The sequence below is a fragment of the Humulus lupulus genome, chromosome X, assembly GCF_963169125.1.
Source record: "Humulus lupulus chromosome X, drHumLupu1.1, whole genome shotgun sequence".
NCBI lineage: Eukaryota > Viridiplantae > Streptophyta > Magnoliopsida > Rosales > Cannabaceae > Humulus > Humulus lupulus.
The window spans coordinates 186,154,912-186,176,533 of NC_084802.1; the positions used below are offsets into that span (position 1 = coordinate 186,154,912).

The window sequence follows — 21,622 nt, forward strand, 5'->3', positions numbered from 1 at the left end:
AAGTATCCTCATATAAAGATTGTTTATATGAAATTTTTTGTTGTATACCATTACCGCAATTTCTGCTACGTACCAAGAACCGTTCCTAACATAGGGACCATGTCAGTTAGCTTGTTAGGGAGATATTTTCTATTCTTGACAACATGTTGCAAGCTTGATGGTTGGATGGTAGAAAGTGTACCTAAGGGTGTGTCGACTAGGATGGGTGCCTTTTGAGGGGTCACGAGTTTCTTTCTCCATCTTTAGGTGCCTTGTTGACAAATGCGAGGGCCTATCTGCGAGAGGAGATACAAATGTATTAAAATATGGAAATTTTGCAAACTTGGGAAATGCAGCAACCTGGAGTTAGGAAATTACCTTGGTGGTTAACCTGGTCTTCTTGTTGGAAGGGTTTGGAACTCGCAGCTCGCATAGTAATTTCGCACCTTCATGAAAAAGTTTATAAGGCATCAAATTCTCGATTGTACAAAGAATATGATAATCTTTTCTCTCTTCATGTAACTCATTTATCTTGTTCGCATGTTCTAAACACTCACCAATGAGTTTATGGTGAGCAGAAGTTGTCACAAAAAGAAAGTTGATAGATGGTTAAAAGAGATGTGACAAGGTAAATGTGTGAATTGTTAACAAGCAAAGTGGGATGACTAATCCTACTTGGAGTCCTAAACTCTCTTTAAAATTGCGAGTACTTTAAGACAAAGAAGTATATCTTCTTCCACTCTTCCATGTTGCTCTTATGATTGCTGATGCTGCTAATTCCACAGTGCAACCATCTGCTCGCATAGTGAAAGGCAATGTCCTTACATTGGATTTTAAGATATAAAACCATGTGAAATTCTCGACAGTTAAGTCTTGGTAATTAAGTTGTTTATATAGAAAACACCAACATATAATGATATAAGTTGGGTGTTAGTTGGTAATGTGAGACATCAAAATACTTGACTATACTTGCAATATATAGGTGGAATGAGACTGATATCCCACATTGCATAAGAGTTGCGTATAAGGTGAAGGTTTCAAACGAAGCTTTACGAGCTCGCTTGCAACTGCATGGTTTACACAGACCGGTTTTGGTTAAGAATTGTTCGACAAGGGTGTTCAGCTTGCCTTATTTTTATAGTGGAGACAGTACCAACACAAGAGTACTCACAAGGAGTCTCTTTTGGAGGAGCGACTTGTCAGTGGGTCATCCTCATGAACTAATTTAGCATTCTCACCAGTTTGGTCTATAAACCTATCTATGGGTTGGGGTAGTTTGTGGGCGGAATGGTGTTGCTGTTAACTTTGGAGTCCTTAGTTTTTCGAAAGCCCTAAAGGACTCCTCGCGTGTTCGATTTATCTCCCCATAATTAAGGATCCTCTCCTCCTCATTAGTTTGAGAATACTTATTATCAAGGTCAACATTTTTACAATAGTCGCTCGACATAAGAAAGATGAACAAACTTCAATCTCCTCACTTGCAATGGTATAGTGTGAAAACATAAATTTGTCTCGGATGTTCATGAAAACCCTAAAGCCATAGCCTAAGTTCATAAAGTCATATCATAATGTGTGCATTTACGATTTACCTAATTTTAAAAAAAGTTTCAAAATTTCTCATTTAGAACAAGCCCAAAGCTTACTAACATTTAGAAAGCGCAGGCCCATTATAAAGTCGGACTTTGTAGACCAAGTAAACCCAACCCAATGGTAATAGTAATAGTGATTGGAGTAGCTGGAGCCCAAGCTGTAGTAGCGCCGACCCTCGCTAGATGCTTTCCTTCACGTCATTGAATTCATGACTTACCAACCCAATCCCAGAAATCGCACTCGATTCATATTTTGTCGCTGAATTTTCTAGATAAAGAAAAGAAAAAGGAAAAATCAACGAAAAGACCGGTGAGTTAATTCGCCTTAATTTTCCATACTATTGTTGTGCGATGCTGATAAATGAAAGGTTTTTAGGATTTTGAAGACAGGGAGAGTTTGAAATGAAGGGTCTTTCGTCGAGAACGAAGGTCGTTGTCAGGCACTTGCCCCCGTCTCTCTCGCAGTCCGATCTCTTTCAACAAATTAATGATCGATTCTCCGGCCGCTACAAATGGTCTTGCTTCCGTCCCGGAAAGATTAGGTTTGGACTTCTCTTACTATTGTTAAATATAAGAAAGTTGAATGCTGGAAAATTAAGCTAGGTTTTTTTGGGGGGACATTAAGGGTTTTCAATTTCTGTAATAATTTTTTTTAGCATAAATGTTTTTTTGGTTTTGGGACAAGAATGGTTTATTAGGTTCAATTTGGCTAATTATTTGAGTAAAGTAGTTTTTTTTTTTTTTTTACCGAAGATTAGGTGCTAATTTTTTTTTTTTTTTGTTAGATTAAAAAAATTGATCGCCAGTTAGGGCTTTTATATGTCTTTTCATTTACAGAGTTCCTTTATTGAATTGATATTGCAGCCTAAAGCATCAGAGATATTCTCGAGCATACATAGATTTCAACAGAGCTGAAGATGTGTTAGAGTTTGCTGAATTTTTTGACGGCCATGTCTTTGTTAATGAGAAGGGTAATTAAACGAAGAAGTATCTTATTCTTTAGCGCAGTGATATGGGTGGAATATGATGTTTCTTCGTGATTGTAAAAAATGTATCTTTTTTTTTTATAATTTTTTGAGTGTCATGTATTTTAGTGCTCCCTAATTCTCTTAAGAAGGCCATAAAAGTTTATAGAGAACGTCAGAAGATACTTTATTATTAGAAACAGAGAGAAAGTAAAGTGTTTGATACTGTTTTCATCTTGATAGAGTTTTTTCTGAAAGTATTGTTCTGAAGCTTAAATTGTAATCGTCTCAGGTGTTCAGTATAAGACTATAGTTGAATATGCTCCTTCCCAGCGTGTTCCTAAACTATCTAGCAGGAGGGATGGTCGTGAGGGGACCATAATTAAAGGTACCGACTTTGTTGTTAATTGTTACTCTGGAATGTTCTTAGCTGTAAATATAACATTTTATTTATAATTTTTTTATGATGTAGATCCTGATTATTTGGAGTTCCTCAAAATCATTTCAAAGCCTGCTGAGCATCTACCTAGTGCTGAAATACAATTGGAAAGAAAAGAAGCAGAACAAGCTGGTTGGTTTTTACACATGTTTATTCATCTGCTTGTTCACTGTAGTAATTATAAGGAGTTTAGGGAAGATGATTTTTTTTTGCTAATCCCACAATTACGCAGAAAGAATCCACAACATTTATGCTTGTGGGCACCCTTTTATAGGCTTGTTATTGAAATTAACTAGATGGTTGTCTTGGAAAGTTTACAGTAGCATTGTCCGTCTGTCACGAAGAAAAATATCTACCAAAATAATATTTCAGTGCACGTCGTTTTTTTAGTATTGACATTCTGTGCCATTTATTTCTCAGGTGCTGCAAAAGAAAGCCCTATCATTACACCCCTTATGGAATATGTTCGTCAGAAACGAGCAGTTGGAAATGGAGCTCAGGTAGGGACTGATGCTTTCTGTTTATGTTTATGAATTTTGAATAAACACGAGACCCTGGGGAAGAAACGTGGTCCATTAACTAAACTGGTGAAGAATCTGTTTTATGTTTTAGTCTTCATTTATTCTACTTGTTTGACTTGAATTCTCTTTCATTATTTCTTTTCAATTTCTATTGATTAAAATTACACCTTGCACTGTAAATTTAAAAAATATTTGAAAAATACGGAATTTTACAAAAATTACAAAAAATACGGATAACAGTTTGTTATCGTTCTGTAATCGTCTGTTATAATTTTCTATTTAGTGTCTAAATGTTGTTTACAAAATTGTAACATATGGTTACAAATTTGAAAATCTTTGATTAAAAAAAACTGTATTGTTACAAATTTGTCAACTTTGTTTAAAAAAAAAACTCCATATTTACAATTATGTCACTCCATATTATTAGTATTTTTTTTAAAACCTTGGGTATTTTTGTGAATTTCCCTTTTTATATTTGGCATTTTTGGGACTAATTTTGATTGTGGTTTTTAATTTTCAATGCATAGCACACTTACATTAATTAATTACTGTATGATTATTTCTCTTTAGTATCAACTTTTTCTTGAAATTTATATTATTTTATTTTACAATAGAGAGCTTACTAGCTGAACAGACGTTATTTGGAATTTGTATGTTACCTGTATACATCTATAGATCCACATTGAAATCTGTAATATGAAATAGCAATTAGGAGGGAACAAAGAATATGATGGCCCTGGTACAAGTTGCATCATTCTCATTCAATTCCTTGAATATAGAATGTATCCTATATCCTGTATATTTTCAAACTTGATTCATGAAGGATGGAAAGTGTAGATAGTTTTGTGTTGCTTTCTCCTGATGTGAGTGACTAGTTTTTTTTTTGTTGCACAAATTCATCTAATGATCAAATTTTGTGTTTGACAATAGGGTTCAGTAGTTGTTGGGAAGGTTAGCAGAAGATCAGGGGGTGGATCTTCACGAAAGCGGCAGCCCAGCTCATCTTCTACTACAAAACGAGTTTCTGAGAAGAAAAAGGTTTGGTCTAACTTTATCTCGTAGAAATCTCTTGGTTTCTTTTTGCAGTAAAAAGTTGAGAATTGCATTTATTGCTGTTTTGGATTAATTCCACCAGCAAATTAGTGGAAGTGGAACCATATACTTTTTAAATAAATCTTTAAAAGTAAAAATCATCTCATCCGGTGAGAAGTACTATTTCAATCTCAATACAGGTTGTTACGTGTTCTTAGTTGTTAAACCTAAGTGATGCTTACATAAATAGCGTTTTCCTTTTTTAATTAATTAAATGATGATTAAGCTGAACATCCGCTGAGTTCTCTTTGTTTATGTTTCACCCTCAGCCATATGCAATGTGGCCAGTAATAACCCTATATTATCTAATTTTGTGCTGATTACGAAAGATCTGTTTTGTTTTTCTTTATCGGGGAGTAAAACTAGGTTTGACATGTAGCTTGTTTTATATGCCTTTGCAAATATTTACCAATGCCTTTATTTTATTGCATGTGTGGTGAATGAATTCTATTTACACGAGTAATATGAGATTTGTTGTTCAATTTTTCTTTTGATTGACAGTATATATTAAAGGACAAAACAAGAAATACAAGTCGAAAGGACAAGTCAACTTTCATTGTGGTGCCTAGACGAGAGGATCAACTTGCGACTTCAACTGGGAAAGAAACATCTGAAATTGAAGCTGGTACTTAAGTTTTTTTTTTTGCCCAAGCTGATTGGCCTTCTGATCATTTCCATATTTAAAATGGATGATCTAATTTGTTACCTCTTTCCCCCAAATGGGACCATATGTTTCTTATTTTTTTAGCATTTTTGGATTTGAACAATGATAAGTGCTTTTAACTTGTTTGTAAGTCAAGCTGGGGTGAGATTGTACAATGTTGTTCCTGCAAGGAACTATGTACCGCATAGCATGCCAACTTACTGGCAAAAGATTCCAGCAATTGTTTAGTTCTTTCTGGGAAACACCTGGTAGTTCATGCTATGTATGCAAGAAAATATAACTTTCTCTTTCATAGGCTCTTCTGCTTGGGATCATTTTTCTTTGTTGATGTTACTAATTTCATAACTCTTTAGGCTGTGGAGAAGTTGTATCTGCACATTGTTACGAAAAACATTAGCTTTTACGGTTAAGACATTAGTTTTTAGAAAGAAGGGGAAATAAAGGAGGAAGAAAAGAAACAAGGGGTAGGATGAGTGGTGAGAAGAAATAAACTCTGCAGGGAGGAAGAGAAAGATAACTCAAACATATTGAGTTACAAACTGCAGATCCCTTCCTTTTGAGTGTTGAAAATAACCAATATATTATCTGCAATTTCGTACCAGATTGACGTTTTGAAAATGGTATCTTTTGTTGTGACTTGCATGTTTATGGATAGGAGGGAAGAAACATATCTTTTTCTTGATAGTTATACATTATTAATTTATGCACTTGTGGTTCCATATATGATTTTTTTTTTTAAATTTATCATCTGTAAGGTTTACTGACATTTAAGAAATCATTAATTTTTGTTTTGTTGATGTTTTTTCCCCTGATGATTTTTTTTCCCTTTCATATTCCATTACAGTCTCTGGAATTGAAGGTTCTTTTTCTGGCATTCCCGTGATTGCTGATTCTGGGAAGAAGAAAATCCTACTTCTGAAAGGAAAAAGGCCTGAAACAATTGTAAGTTTTTTTTTCCCGAGGTGCAGTTATTCTACATAATTCACAGTTCATTCTGTGTTTTCTAGTTTGAAACTTTGATAAAATTTTATTTAAAGGATGTTTATTCTTTTCTTTTTTTTGTTCTTATCACCAATCAAATTGCCTCTATGGATTATAATGAAATTGTTATGCTGGCTTGTCACAGCAGCAGGAGACATCTCTTGGAAATTCTTCTGTTTCAGGTCCTCAAAAGCAGAATCAAAGGCGTGAGGGTAGTGGTAGGTTGATCAGAAGCATTCTTTTAAACAATGAAGCTCGTCAAGGTCAAAGTTCAAATGCAGGACAGCCTCAGCAGAAAATTCAAATATTGAACTCTGAAAATGTGAAACGACTTCCACGGAATATGAGAGGGCTGAATGGCCATGTTTCTCATCATGAACTGAATTCATTAAACTCTGAAGGGGACAGGAAAAAGGATGTAGAAGATAAGTTTATGAAGAAAGGCCAGCATAATGTGGGTAATGTTAGTGAAAAGCAAGAGAAACGTACAAGAAATAAAGACAGGCCTGATCGTGGTGTTTGGGCTCCCCTTCGTCGTGCTGATGTTTCGCATACTAGTGATGAGCGCATGTCATCCCCAGTCTCACAACCTACTCAGTTACCCTCTGATACTGTTGAAGGTTAGTGTTGTTGGTGCTCACAGATCCAGTGTTGGCAAATATGTGGGTTAGGGTCATAACTTGGTTTCAATTTTGCTCTTCTCAATCTCAATCCACCAATGCAAGCAACATGTTTTATCTGTTATCTATTGATAAATTTACAACTGATTTAGGAAGTAGGAGACAATTTGATTTACAACTGATTTAAGGAGACACAATTTGTTTGTTATCTTGGATAGTTTTTCTCTTCTAAAAGATGTTTCCTTGGAGAATTAGAAGTTGGCGTTTCTTAGGGTCAGTAGTAATTCATTATCTTTAGCAAATTGTTTAGTTTTTTCTCCAAAGCCTGACATGTGTTGCATTCTGTCATATACATTCAGTTACCAGTTGTAATTTTATATTTAGTTTGGTTGTATATGATTCTGACTGCATCTTTTGCTGAACACATTATTTTTACTTTGTTTTTAGGTTCTCATAGGAATTTTGGTCATCGTGGAATTGTCCACAATATAAAAGATGAAATCCCCCAAAATGCAAGTGAGGGAAAGTCTTCTAAAAGAGGTGCTGCAGTTCATGGTGCCCATGAGGTATGCTGTAATGTTTCTTACATTAGTTATTGCATTCTGTTTCTTTTCCCTAAGCAGCTACTTCGGTCGACTGTATGCAGAAACAAGTATGGGTGCAGAAATCATCTGCTGGTTCTTAGTATGTGATTGGTAAGTTGTTTATCTTCTCATTGTTTTTCTTGTTCGTTACTGTCTTGTTTGATCGTTTGCACTCGCACATTGGAAAAGAAAAAAGTTGAAACTTAAAGTTTTAATGGAACAAAATGCCCTCGTTGCTTTTCCTTTTATTTTTCTTTCACGAAAACAGAGATTAAATACCCCTAGTACGATTAACTCTTTACTTCTGCTTTCATGTTGAATCTGAAATCAAGTAGACTAGGAAGTTTCACCATGGTAAAACCCTGTTTCTGCTAGGTTCTGGTTAGAGATTTGGCTTGTTGATGATGCTAGTTACTCGAGGATCTGTGTGTTTTTCATATTACTAGGAATGTATTGTGGTGTTTGTTGGATTATCTTCTAATTGTTTTACTGCTTCATTGAATAGATAATGGCATTCGATCAGAATTGAGATTCCTCGAGTGTCTGGGAATTGTTTGTCTTTTGTGGCTTACACCCTCAAGTGTCATGGCACCGTCTCCGATAAGATACTACAGCTGCACTCCCCATTGAAGGCATCGTGTAAAGGGCGAATTTTTTGGGAAGACAATTATCTGTTAATGCCAAATATAAGGTACATGGACAAGAGAATATTGATTTTTAATAATCTGTGAACAAATAACACAGGTGCCTTACTGCATTAATTTCTTTTGGTGCAGAGACCCGTTATGCTTGTGGACTTTTTGTTGTGGTTACAAAGCTCTGATATGCGGTGGTCGTGGGGGTGCAGCAATTCTCAGTTGGAGGAGTGCTAATTAAGTGATGCGTCCGAGGGACAAAGGTGATAAGTTTGGGGAAAAAAATGTTAGAATTTATCAGCGTGTGACTTTATGGCCATTTGTATATTATTTCACTAGTTTGAAGTATCTCGTGAGAGGAAAATGCTTGGTGTGGTCTGATTTTACTTGGTTTCACCTTGATGTAATGGTGTACTATGGAAAACTGTGGAGGCCTCGTTTATATGATGGGGGGGCTCTATATTGACTCATTTTGACACAAGAATTGTGTTAAATAACTCTTCTACTAAAGTTACATCAAGGGTTCTTGTGTTTTCGAAAGTGGGACTTTATTCAATATTATATCAAATCTGTCCGCCAATCTTTGATTTTTTAATTGTTACAAGTTAAACTTGAACATCGTGAAACATTGGAGGACTTTCAGTTCATTTGAAAATGTCAAAAGATGCTAGAGAACTTGTTTTTTTTTAATTATTGTGATAAATATTTGCGGAAAAAAAGGGCTTATCTTAATTAATCAATTGAAAAAATAATGATAAATATTTGCATCAACGAGTGTAGGATTGGATAGGGAAATTTGAGGCTTTATGATTGTTTTTGTTTCGCTTCTTACTTTCCTGTAATTTACATGCCAACATAATAAAACCTTTCAAAAGTTTTTAGGACAAAAATAGCCCTCATTCGTACAGAGAAATCCCATAGGCCCCTCGTTGTCATCTTCGCCCTTGGCAGCCGATATGGTTAGTTTATTTAAAAATTTTGATCTTTTTGCTTAGAAATCAATCTAAGATGATGAAAATAAATAGAACAGAGATTTGAATGTGTTTTTAGTATCTATGTTCGATTAAAAGTGATTAACGGAGGATTTGATTCGAATCGAAGAATGGGTTTAAAAAATTTGCGGTTTTTTTTCCTAGGTTTTTGTATTAAATTGATGCATAATGATGTTTTTGCGATGCTTCGTATGATAATTAAATATAGGTAATTAATAGCGATGCTTGGTAATTATGGGAGATGTCTGATAAAACGATGCATATGCGATGTTTTACGATGATATTTTAATTATGCATATCGTTTTTTAAGTTAGAATAGGAATAATCACAATTCAATGATTTTGCAATGGTTTGACGATGAACATGTGATTATAGGTCAAATCTATTTTTTTGTACTAATGAGTCCATGCTATGCGATGGCCAACAACGCTTTGCGATGCAATTAGACATGAATTTTTTGGTACTTTAAACGATGCTTTTGAGATGACTTGCAATTCTGTAACGATGTTTGTTTTGTTTTATTTGATGTTTTGCGATGCTTTAACGATAATGTCAAATAATGTTTGAAGTTTGTTTTGAAACGATTCTTTAATGATATGCTTGTGCGATGCATGAGATTTTGTAAACTTATTTTAGTTTTAGATTCGATGGTTTTGCGAGATTAAAATACAGTTTGAGAGGGAGGGATAGGAGAGTTTGAATAGGAGAGAGGCAGTATAATCAAAGTTTTACAAACAGGCATATTTTTTTAAAGTATTTATGAGGTTGGCATATTATTTTAATAGAGCATACTAAGATGCATAGAAGCTCAAATTTTCTATTGGAAAATAGCTCAAAAAGGTGTAAAATTGAAATCAATTGGGTTGGTTCTGTGATGAAGCATGGTAACCACCACCGGAGACGTCACATGTTTCCAGTGCATCATCTTAAATGCCGTATGTGGCTCGTTTCCAACTAGAACCTTGGTAGTTTTGAATTTGGCTACAGCGGGCACCAATGTAATGTTTGTTAGTATAATGGATGTGGTTGTATCCATCCATGTATAGTTTCCGTGATCAATAAATCTTTATTGAACGATAAACTAGTTGTCTACGGGGTTCTATTTAGATGAAATTTACACCAAACTTCATTTCTACAACCTCTGAGGAACCACATCGAGTGTGATACTTGCACTGTCTTCAAAGAAAATCAATTTGACTACACACACCTGGGACACCATGTTCTTACGTACAACCCTGGCCTTACTTTCAATAACCCCAACTATCTTTGGTGTTCTATAAATGGTGAAGAAAAAAGATAAATAAAAAAGCATTCTTAATTTGGACTATGGAAGCTGAGCAATTTCCACCAAAATTTTGTGCAATGCTTGTGGCTTTGAGAAAAATGGGCAATGGTCACTGGTTTTTATCTTGAATACACCCTCTGGTGGATTTTCCCTCACTAGCTTCTCTTGGATGTCTGGAGAAAGAGCATGATCATCCAATGTCTGGATAAAGAACCGCCGACCCTTCCCATAATTTTCGGAGGATAATGACAGTTTCTCCATGATGGGGCCTAGCGGGACAGGTCTCATTGAAACCATGGCCAAGGCAATGTCCTGGAACAAAATCAAACTCAATTGTGACATACATACAGAACACTTACCAGTCAACTTATAAACTAGGAAAACAACACATTTGATGAATGCCTGAATACGATACTTCTTTATGAGATAGAAACCAATTTCAATATCACACACTAGCAATAATTTGAATCAAAGAATAACCAATGTAAGCATGACACATGCTTCTGCATCAAAATCATGCTGGGGTTATTTTGTTTTATTTATTTAAAAAAAAAAAAAAACATGATGGGGGTCACAAGTATGATAATCAAATGTAATATTTAGTAGTATATCTCACAGATACTGTCCTAGAAAAGTTTTATATGCTTATGAAAACTGTGTTCCCTGAGATGAAAAAGTGATAATGAAGCATTAGTTGAGGTTGCTGTATATCGATGTATGCTTTACTTATATAATACACATACATACCTTTGTTGGCGAATGATTGAAATACAATCCTTTCATCTGCTCTTTCTCAAACATGAATCCTGTTGGAGGTTTATCTTTTCCATTCCCATGAATCAAAAACTTTGATCCTTCCATGAATTGTTCCGCAGAGCCAAGCTAAAACAAGAAACCAAGTGTGAGAATAGGGAAGATCTAGAATTTGAAACAAAACCTTGGCATGGAAGATTAAAAGAAAATCTTATACACAGAAACAGAAGGAGAAGCTCAAGCAGTTCAATCTTCAATACCATATATATTTATATATATTAGTTTAAAACATCTGATGAAACTTGTAATAACATAATTCATATTAATTCATTTGGAATTTACCTATCTCCATTTACTTTGTAACTTCAATCTGACCAAAAAAATCTTAATTACACAAAAAATTATCGCTTACCTCTTCTGCAAACACATCAAACGGTCGCTGGCCATTGGATACCATTGTTGCACAGAGGAAAATTGCTTTCGAGATCTTTTGTGGGAAATGCTCCATTGCATAAGAAACACAGGCACCTCCACTACTGTGACCAACCAAAATAACCTAAAACAGAGCTCAATACATTATGGTATTTGACTAAATATAGACATGCATAAATTACACAACGTAACACTCTTCTAACCTTTTCATCCTCAGGAAGGTTTTGTAGAAAATTAATCAATGGTTTTGAGTACTCTGCCAGCGAGCAAACAGCATTAGTATCTGTTAGTTCGATTCCAGACCCCGTGAGATCAAATGCAGTGGGAACTAATCCTGTTTCTTCCAACAGAGAAATTGTTTTGTACCAACACCATGCTCCAAATCCTTCTCCATGTATCAAAACAAATTTCTTCGCTTTGAGATTCTCAAGAATTTCAGGTGCCTACACAAAAATAGGCTAAGATGTCACTCGGATAGAGCATTACTACTGTTCATGTTATGCAAAAGGGTACTCAAATTTGAAACAAATACACGCGTGCATTAAGTTCTATGATGGTGATGCCAGATAAGATAGGTATGGGCAAGTTTTCAAGAAAATTGTTTTATACGTATACGGAAGTCCACATATGGTTCCAGTTGAAATGGAATTATAGCTTTTTCAATATTCTAGCTAGAGAATATGATAGTGCTTACCCTTCAGCACTTTCTCACACTCATCCATCTAATTAACATATTGTGTTGTTTTTTTCTCTTCTTTTTTCAGAAAGAAAAATACCATAAAAGTTGAGTCTCTTATCTCTTGACCAAGTACGTACTCCGTGATCCACATTTTAATCAATAACGATTCAATAAAATACTCTTTGCACTAACAGAAGAAAGCAAACAAGGGACACAATCATTGCGTGGGCCTTTAAAAAAAGCTACTTTTTCATACCACCTTTTTCTTCTTTGGATAAAGAAAAACGTAACTAAAGATCAGGGAAATGATACTTTAAAATAGTGCGTCTTTAGAAGAGCAACTCTTGAGTACTCCTACTTTCTTTCAGGCGCTATTTTATTTATCCAATACTCGTAACTTTTCCAACTTCACAGCATAAAATACAAAATTTGCTTGAACAAAACACTGAGAACTTTATGGCTTTATTATTTAAGCCATACAGATCTTAATTTTCAAAACCCACTTTTTTTTGTTAAAAAGAAAGAAAAACACAGATCTAATCATTGAAAAAGCTCTAATCAAATTATGATTACACAGGAAAGAGTACACAGGGGAAAAATGAATTAACATAAGTTTAAAATAAGAGGGAACATACCAGTTTCCCATTTGTTACTGATTCTGAGAGATTGTGCCTCCGAGAGCTCGTAGACCCAATCCTCCTTGACATCGACCCATCAAACCTCTGAGACAATTGGTGCTGATGAAGAGCCATGGAAAGGGCTTGCTTGTGCAAGAACTCTTCATCAGCCAGCAATTTCCTCTGCGAACGATTCACTCGCTTACTTCTGGATCCATTATCTTTGGTTTCCTTCTTTGACATACAAATAAAACGATTACCCATTGTCTAGAATCGCCTTGGCCAAAAAACCCAGAAATCTTTTGAGGAAATTAGATTGTAACAGGAAGAAAAATCAAGAAAACGATATGGCAATGAAGTAGAACAGCATCCTATGCTTGAAAACAGTCTGTAATCAACCCTTTTTTTGGGGGGTCCTAATAAAACAAAAGTAAAAGAAGAAAAAAAAAAGAGTAGGTAAGGGAAGAGGCAAGCGAGAGGCTGATGAAGGACTATAATAAATTTCAGATGTGAATTGCGAAAACTCAATTTATAATAAATAAATAAAAATCGCCAACTATATTGGTAAAGAGTATTAAATGCTCGTTTTTTTGTTTCAACGGTGAGAGAACTGTAAGACTTTGGATTGGAGTGTTCTTAGGCTGTCTCTCTCTCTCTCTCTCTCTCTCTCTCTATATATATATATATATATATATAGGATATGTTGTTATAAAGTTACGATTATATATTAGTTATTACCCTTTACAGGATTTGGCCATGTGCCTGTGGGTTATAGGTTTTGAGCTTCGAGGCTTGTCTTTAGTGAATGTTCGTGTGGTCTTCTCCTCGATAGTTAAATCCTAGTTTAGCCTTAGCCTAATAAAAAAAAAATGGAAAAAGGAAAATAGTACCGAGACAAAATAGAAATAAAGTAAAATCTTGAGAAGATTTGTTGGTATAGTTTTGTCAAATTCCATGTTTGCCAATGAGACAATGACATGTAATATTATCATTTTGTCCATCTAGTTGAACAAAGAATAACAAAAACAAAATAACCACCACAATTTTACTTCTCTCTCTCTCTTCAGAAAAGGACTTGTTTTTTGTTTTTTTTCTTCTTTTTCACTTTAAAACCGCCGTAGAACACCGCCAGCGTTGCCAAATACTGGTGGAAGCGGCCGCCGTTACTCTGCTCATATTCTCCTTGTATGATATATTACGATAATGCCCCTCTCTCTGGCATATTATTCCTATGGGGACGGGGCCTGCAGCGAATTCCCGTTAAATAAGGAACGGGGTGGGGACAGAATAACTTTCGATCTCCGAATATTAAATGGAGCGGAGACGAAGATAGCACTCCCCACCCGATGACCCCGTTTAATTTTATATGTATTCTTTATGTATTTTTGTATAATAGTAATAATTTTTTTTAAAATAGTGTTTAATATTTTAAATAATAAATATTGTGCAATATTTTTATTTACATATAATTTACAATTTTTATTTTAAAATTTATTTTTTAAATAAATGGGTTCCTCGTGAGAATTTCCTGACTCAATAAGGGATTCCCCAACGCGTCCCCGACAGAGAATAAGCGAGAATGGGACGGGAACGGGAGAACATTCCCCGCCAATTCCCCGTTCCGTATGCATCACTAGATACGAGGTGGGATTGGCATTTGGCAACCCCATCCCCAACCCCAACCCCAACCCTAGGCCCAGGCCCCACCATTAACGCAGTCGACGTAACGGGTCCAGGATTTCCGTACCATTGGCATTTATTTTATAAAAACCTTGAGCTGAGTATCTACTCTTCTCCTCCTCTACGCCAAGTTGGCAACGTAAGACAGTCAACCCAAACCAACTCCTCCTTATTATATTACTAGTAGTAGAATTGTTTGATTGTTTGTTTGTTTGTTTTTAGGCCGAGTTTCATGAGATATTAGGGCCACTTGACATTGCTTGCTTCTTTCTTCTACTTCTTTTCTAGCATACGTCTCTGTTCATGAGATATACATTTATAAAATGTATGCTCCCCTATGTCGCCCGTCCATCTATTTTGTTAGCTGTGGCTTTATCAAGGTTTTGTAGGGTTTACAAAATATTCGTTCATCTTGCAAGGGTCCGTCGTAATCACGGGTGGACTTAGAATATATTTTTACTAGGGTCAAAAATAAAAATTCAAAAAAAAAAAACATCCATTAATAAAATACATATGAATAATATTCTTATGAATTAAAAACAAAGTACATATGGTAAAATTTAAAATAAACAAACAGAACTATAAAATCTTAAAAAAGAAAAAAAAAATGTAAATATTTTAGTGAGATCAATACATTTAATTATTAAAATACTTAAAATATTAACGTATGTACATGTAATTTCTAAAAATTCACTGAAATCAGTTAACCCCACTCATTCCACATTCAGTCCGCCCCTTGTCGTACCCCTTGTCGTAATGCTCTCACTAGAAAAAAAAAATTAGTTTATAGAACTGCGGCAACTTTTCAAATTGAGAAAAACTTGAAAAGTATTGGGTCTAGCAAGCTTATTTCTATAAAAACAAGTGATTACCTGCTACAATTTGACAGAACCAAACTGACCATGATTACTTTATATAATTCTCGTCATAGGGCAATTTAGAATTTACATACTCGTGTACGATTCTAGTTCAAGCGCAATTTAATTAGGAAGGAACCCACACAAATATTAATTTGAGTAAGAAAGTCAAAATTTCTAAACAGTTTCTAATCTGAAAATGTTCAAAGTAATAAACGCGTTGATAATTGATCTACCGGATCTAACACCTAAAAGGTCGTACACAATAATAGATACATATTATGTCAAATTAAGAATTTTAAAACGAAAATAATTAAATCAATAATTCCACCCCCTATCTAAACAATTAAAAGCCCAACTGTTGTGATATACCTCACCTTCCTACAACATAAAAGATACAATCAACCAAAATTAATTTGATCAAACACACTACCAGGTGAGTATGACTTTTAGGATTGGATCTAATCACAATACATAAATACCCGCAAATATATGCCAAATTAAAATGCCTTTGTATAAAAAGACCTAGCATAGGATCGTGAATAAACTAAAAAAATCAAGTGTGTACTACACAATACAAGAGCATCCGACTCTTAAGCCCAACATTAGTTCAAAGACAAATGAAGGCAGAAGGCGCTTTGCTCTGGGCAGATGAAGCTTTCCATGCCAAGCGTCCGCACCGCACTCCCTCCTTTTACGATGGCACTGTAAATAATATCAAACTCAAAACGGTTAGTACAAAACTATTTTCCAAACAGAAAGTACTGTTGGATTACCAAACCAACAGTGCTCGGGTCAGGTTTCTCGGCTTGTAAATTTTGGATTATTGTGCATCGCAATTAAAATGGCAGAAGCCTAATATCAGCCTAACAAAACAGGCCTGGAAGGAACAACCCTAGACGTAATGTGAAAAATGACAATGACATAAACCCAGAATAAAGAGAGAACATACTGTACGTGGAAGTATCAATCTGCTCTGGAAGCTCCTTTATATCCACCTCAAACCTCTCCTGAACCTGCATTTCATATACCAAAATTTCTTTAATGAGTAACGACCAATAGCAGTACGAAATAGAAAGTAAAAGAGAGATGGCGTAAGGAAAATTAAATCCTTACATCATTCAGAACATCAGAATCGGCGGCAGAAGAAACAAACGTTATGGCAAGCCCTTTCGTGCCGAACCTACCAGCTCTACCAACCTGGCCAGAATTTCATGAGAAAGGAGTCGGAAGGCTCAAACAAAAGCACCTCTCAACTTGTAACATAATAAAACTAAACATACATACAATCAATGATATGCACTACTCAACCTACCCTGTGCAGATAGGTGTCGGCAGAATCTGGCATGTCATAATTAATGACAATGTTAACACGTTCAATGTCAATTCCTCTACCAACCAAATCTGTAGCCACAAGAATCCTATTCTGCCCCTCCTTGAAACCTTTATAGCGTTTCAACCTAAAAGTATATATATAAGTTGAATAAGTAAACACTGCTCCAATAAAACCAACATAACTTATTGAAGGAAGAAAACGTCGCACAAATAATGAAACAGATCCAAATACTCCAATGAAACTCAACAATACCGACAAGGTGATACGTGATGACATACATATGAAAACAAAAATCACTAACTTTTTTAATTTGAAAAAAAAAAACACCAATCACATTATAGTATTAAAACATTAACTGAACAAGATGACAAGGCAAAGCATTTGTTAGAGCAATAAATTACTTAACATAGTTATCACCGTTTCACATTTCCACAGCTACTCAATTAAAACTACATAATATTATTTTCAGCAAATAGAATACAAGAAGAGTCAGTAGTCAGTAGACACTATTGACAAAAGACTATCCAGCAAAATAATGATAAAAAAAAATTGACAAAACAAACAATTATTATATTATAATACTAAATATATTAGAAAATGTCATCATCACAAGTAAATAAGCAAAATGCTATTATAGTAATCATATGCTACACAAAATGAGATCATAGAACGATACGTGATTAAAAAATAACAATCAAAACGGCAAGGGAAGTAGGAGATAAGTTAGAATCCTAACCTTTCCTCCTGGGACATGCCTGAATGGATACATATAGAGGGAAAATTACACTCTGCAAGCAACTTGTTCAGCTCAGCAGCTCTGCTCACACTTTTAACAAAAATAACAACTTGATTGAAATCCAACGCATCGAGGAGGTCATTCAACTTGCGGTTTTTCTCCGACTCACTCAACTTGATGTAGTGCTACAATTAGGTAACGAGAATAAGATTCATATCCAAAAGTTGGACGGAGAGTCAAAATACATATAGACATATGTACCTGTACAAGCCCATGCAGGGTTAACTTGGCCTCGTCATCAACATAGATTTCCATAGGCTGAAAGGAACAAATGTCACATTAAACCAAATTAGGGGCCTTCCACAGGCTAATTGAATCCAGAACGAAATGAATGATGACGCATCCCTTGAATCAAGAACCTGGTCCACCTCTTGTCTCCTTGAAGATACTTTTCTAAGTCACATCAAGCAAGCACCACTGACGCTCAACCACTCTATTAAGCAATGAACAGCAGATGGTGTGGTGACAGTGGACTCTCCCGTCCCTTCCCATATACCCCAGGCAACCACAAAGTACCCATGACTCAAAATTAAACCCGCACCAAACAAACAATGCTACACAAAATGATGAAAAAAAATTGAAGAAAAACAGAAGTAGAACATGAAATACTAATCCCACAACCATGGAAACTCCTAAAAGGTGGACCTACTTTGTTCCTTCTTACTCCCCATTGCATAGCCTAAGAAGCAGCACTTCCCATGTTATGACGGAATTAAACACCGACCGCAAGAAAATAGCGAGGAAGCAGGATTATGAAAAAGACGTCAAAATTGAGTAGTACTGGCCATGGAACATTACATCTTGCATAAATTTCTTGCACACAGGGCGGATTTCTTTGCTAAGTGTTGCAGAAAACATCATGACTTGCTTATCATGAGGTGTCATCTTGAAAATCTCTTGCACGTCTCTCCTCATGTCTGCAAAACACATGGAATGAGAAACCCTCAAAATATCTGACAACAGAAAGGAGACCAAAGACTATATTTCTTTAAAAGAAAAAAAAAACACTTCCATACCAAGTGATTCAAGCATCTTGTCACATTCATCTAGAATAAAATGCCTCACATTCTTCAAGGAGAGATCTTTTTCTCTGGTCAGTGCTAATATTCTTCCAGGAGTTCCAACAACAATATGGGGGCACTCATTTTTCAGTAGATCTTTGTGGAGTTTGATGTTGACACCTCCATAAAAGACCGCAACCTTGAGATCAGGCAAGTAGGTACTAAACCTCTCGAACTCATGACATATCTACAATAACATAAGGTAAACAAGTGAGCCAATTAAATATAAATAATACATGCATGCAAAACAATCACAATTTCAAATATACCTGATAAGCCAACTCTCTTGTATGACACAGAACAAGGGCAGAAACTTGGCCCGCCACAGGATCAATCTGCTGCAGACTTGACAGAACAAAAACAGCAGTTTTTCCCATTCCAGATTTAGCTTGACATATAACATCCATACCCAGAATAGCTTGAGGGATACATTCGTGTTGCACTGATGAAGAACCAAAGAAAACCGGGTCGAAGGAACCATTGGTAAGTAAAACATAATGCCTCCGATCTTATTTTATTGCACGACTAAATCAAACCAGTTCTCTGAAATCAAGATAGTGACAGTAATATATTACCTGAAAAACACAACAACAAATGATTAAAGGATGAACAAAATATGATAAACCACAGGATGAGAAATGGTAAAACATAATAACCTCTACAAAGCTCCCATTTCATACAGAATGTCATGAACAGCAAGATGACAGAAAAGGACAATTGGACCATACAAAACAACCAAATTTAGAGCATGTAAAAATTTAGAGCAAAAATGAACAAATAAAAGCCTCCACATATCATCACAAACATTGAATTCAAAAAAAGGAGATTGGTCAGGTAGGATAAAGCACAGAAAATCAATAAATTTTTCACTCCGTAAGCAAAATTACATTTGAAACAGCCTGGCTCTCCATAGTTGTATGTACGACTACAAGAGAGAATCCAATTGCAGAAATCTTCATCCTAACAAACTAGGACTAATAAAAGGACAGTTTAACAAGCTAAAGTTTATAATTAGTTTCTGAATCACCCAATATAAACTCAACATCAGTTAGAAAGGTTCAAAAAATACACAAGACACTTATCTACAAAAGCTTAGCGCATCTAAGATGCCTATTTCAAATGACTTGCAATAACTGAAATATACAAATACCAATACACACACATATATATAACGCTGAAATGCAAAAATTAAACTAAAAATAATATTAATAAAAAGGATCTAGATAGTTTACCTTCAGAAGGATGCTCAAACCCAGAGTCAACAATAGCTCGTAGAAGCTCTGGTTTCAAAAGGAAGTCTCTGAACCCTGAACTGTGTATTCCTACATATCCCCTAAAAAAGAGTAACCATAACAATTATACTCAGCATTATGTAAAATAAACAACCAAAACGAACTCTTTCCAGAAATGATAATCAAGCAACTTTTAGCATGATTAGGAGAAGACAATCAAGCGCCCAATTGTAAAAAATTACACCAAAAACGGTTTAATTAAAATTAGATTTCACCAGTCAAGTGCCCACACACAGTAGCTCAAAAGAACAAACAAAATCCAAATTATAGTTCGAATCCTCCACATTAAAAATTAAACTGGCCGCCATTTGTAGGAAACCAAAAGGAGAGCGAATTAAATCGATCAAAAATATAACTCACTTCTTGGGAGCTTCGCCATTGACTTTAGCTCCGACGGAGTCGAGGGCCTTGTCTTCTTCTTCTTCGTAGTCGACGAGCTCTTCGTCATAAACATCGGTCTCCTTAGTTTCGACCATCTGCAAATTACAAGATCAGATCCAGTTTGAAGTTACGGTTTTGAATTGGAATCGAATTGAGAAAAGTGAATTAGAGTTTGTATAGAGGGAGAAGAGAAGCTACCTCTGCGAAAGCGTGCGAAGAGCAAATTAGGATTAATTAGGGTTTTGGAGTCTGCAAATGAAAACGTTAGCTGACATAAAAATTCGAATAAAAGGACTTTTAGGAAGAGAGCGCGGAGAACTCGACCGACCCGATATAAGAGATAATAAGGCAGAAAATTAAATATACCCCATAAAGCATAAAACCAAGAACAAGTAGTCTTTTAAACAAAAATTGAAGTTCTTGAATTGCCAGGAATGCCATTACATTTTGTCAATAATTACAGAAATACCTTATCTCTTATCTCCTTTGGGATTTATTTAAATATAAATTAGGAAATGATTGGTTGCAACTTGCAAGTAATAAAATAAAATAAGGGTTTATATTACTTTAAATTTCTCTTGGTTTTAAATAATTGTAAATAGAAATTTGATGAAGAACCAACACATACTTAAGATGAACTTAGATAACCCATAATGCAATTTTGACAAGGATTTTCCTAATTCTACCTATCCCACTCGATTTCTACAGTTAATTTCATAGGTCAAGCAAGAAATAGAACACATGCATTCAACAAGACAAAGTGGATTTCCAATAATGTGCAAAAATAATGGGCAAAGGATAAAAGATGGCCCAATGGCGAGAAATGCAACCCAATGTTAGGAGAAGACCCAATGGGGAGGGGGGAAGAGACAACAAGCTTGTGAGGGGAAATGGCAAGAACCTTGGAGCAGAACTCTTAATGAAATTGGCAAGGCACCACCTTTATAGGCCCATTTGGCTAAGCACTTCACCACTACGCTCTGGCATGTAGAGAAGGTGTATGAGCTTTTCTTGAAGCAGGAAATGAAGCAAGTGAGAATACATGGTGTAACATGCTGGCCTTGAGGGCATGTTACAAGCTAGGTTGGTGCTCAGTCAGATGCACGCGCGAGGGTGCAAGGTGATCAGCATGTTGACGCTTAGTTTGTACGACAATGACATTTTCATAAATATATTTCAGTATTGCCTGGAAATGGACGGGACTTAGTAGTTCACATATTATTGAATGGTCAATGAACACAATGGTGCAATCAGATTTGGGGGACTCGGAGAATTGGCGAGCTGAGAGCCAAATATGTAACGCCCTACTAAATAGGACAGTTACATTGTGTTTAAAATTGTGATGGACTCGTTAAGCGAGTCAATTTGATTAAAATGTGTAGTTAGGGTTAA

The 21,622-nt window shown here is 35.4% G+C and overlaps 3 protein-coding genes across 5 annotated transcripts; 1 reads left to right on the forward strand and 2 right to left on the reverse strand.

The window, feature by feature from the left end:
- Window positions 1-1,724: 1,724 nt before the first annotated feature.
- LOC133804025 (regulator of nonsense transcripts UPF3) lies at window positions 1,725-8,666 on the forward strand. 2 transcript variants are annotated; one of them, XM_062242168.1, is made up of 14 exons: window positions 1,725-1,878; window positions 1,945-2,110; window positions 2,433-2,539; window positions 2,826-2,921; window positions 3,006-3,104; window positions 3,393-3,472; window positions 4,424-4,531; window positions 5,087-5,210; window positions 6,094-6,191; window positions 6,376-6,850; window positions 7,298-7,416; window positions 7,497-7,545; window positions 7,940-8,125; window positions 8,211-8,666. In XM_062242168.1, exons 2-12 carry the CDS (start codon window positions 1,971-1,973, stop codon window positions 7,533-7,535), a joined length of 1,485 nt encoding a protein of 494 aa, XP_062098152.1. In that variant the 5' UTR covers window positions 1,725-1,878; window positions 1,945-1,970; the 3' UTR covers window positions 7,536-7,545; window positions 7,940-8,125; window positions 8,211-8,666. The 2 variants fall into 2 exon arrangements, with proteins under 2 accessions (XP_062098152.1, XP_062098153.1); XM_062242169.1 differs by having other exon boundaries at window positions 6,379-6,850.
- A 1,441-nt stretch (window positions 8,667-10,107) lies between these two features.
- Window positions 10,108-13,470, reverse strand: LOC133804026 (putative methylesterase 12, chloroplastic). Its single transcript, XM_062242170.1, has 5 exons — window positions 12,846-13,470; window positions 11,735-11,974; window positions 11,512-11,655; window positions 11,094-11,228; window positions 10,108-10,658 (listed from the first exon to the last, which is right to left on the reverse strand). Exons 1-5 carry the CDS (start codon window positions 13,089-13,091, stop codon window positions 10,386-10,388), a joined length of 1,038 nt encoding a protein of 345 aa, XP_062098154.1. The 5' UTR covers window positions 13,092-13,470; the 3' UTR covers window positions 10,108-10,385.
- Window positions 13,471-15,760: 2,290 nt separating this feature from the next.
- On the reverse strand, window positions 15,761-20,577 carry LOC133805403 (DEAD-box ATP-dependent RNA helicase 15). Of its 2 annotated transcripts, XM_062243576.1 has the most exons (13): window positions 20,559-20,577; window positions 20,429-20,479; window positions 20,210-20,325; window positions 19,790-19,890; window positions 18,827-18,999; window positions 18,513-18,744; window positions 18,295-18,413; window positions 17,698-17,754; window positions 17,437-17,621; window positions 16,680-16,824; window positions 16,481-16,564; window positions 16,317-16,380; window positions 15,761-16,069 (listed from the first exon to the last, which is right to left on the reverse strand). In XM_062243576.1, exons 3-13 carry the CDS (start codon window positions 20,323-20,325, stop codon window positions 16,059-16,061), a joined length of 1,287 nt encoding a protein of 428 aa, XP_062099560.1. In that variant the 5' UTR covers window positions 20,429-20,479; window positions 20,559-20,577; the 3' UTR covers window positions 15,761-16,058. The 2 variants fall into 2 exon arrangements, with proteins under 2 accessions (XP_062099560.1, XP_062099561.1); XM_062243577.1 differs by lacking the exons at window positions 20,429-20,479; window positions 20,559-20,577 and having other exon boundaries at window positions 18,827-19,132; window positions 20,210-20,313.
- Window positions 20,578-21,622: the final 1,045 nt, after the last annotated feature.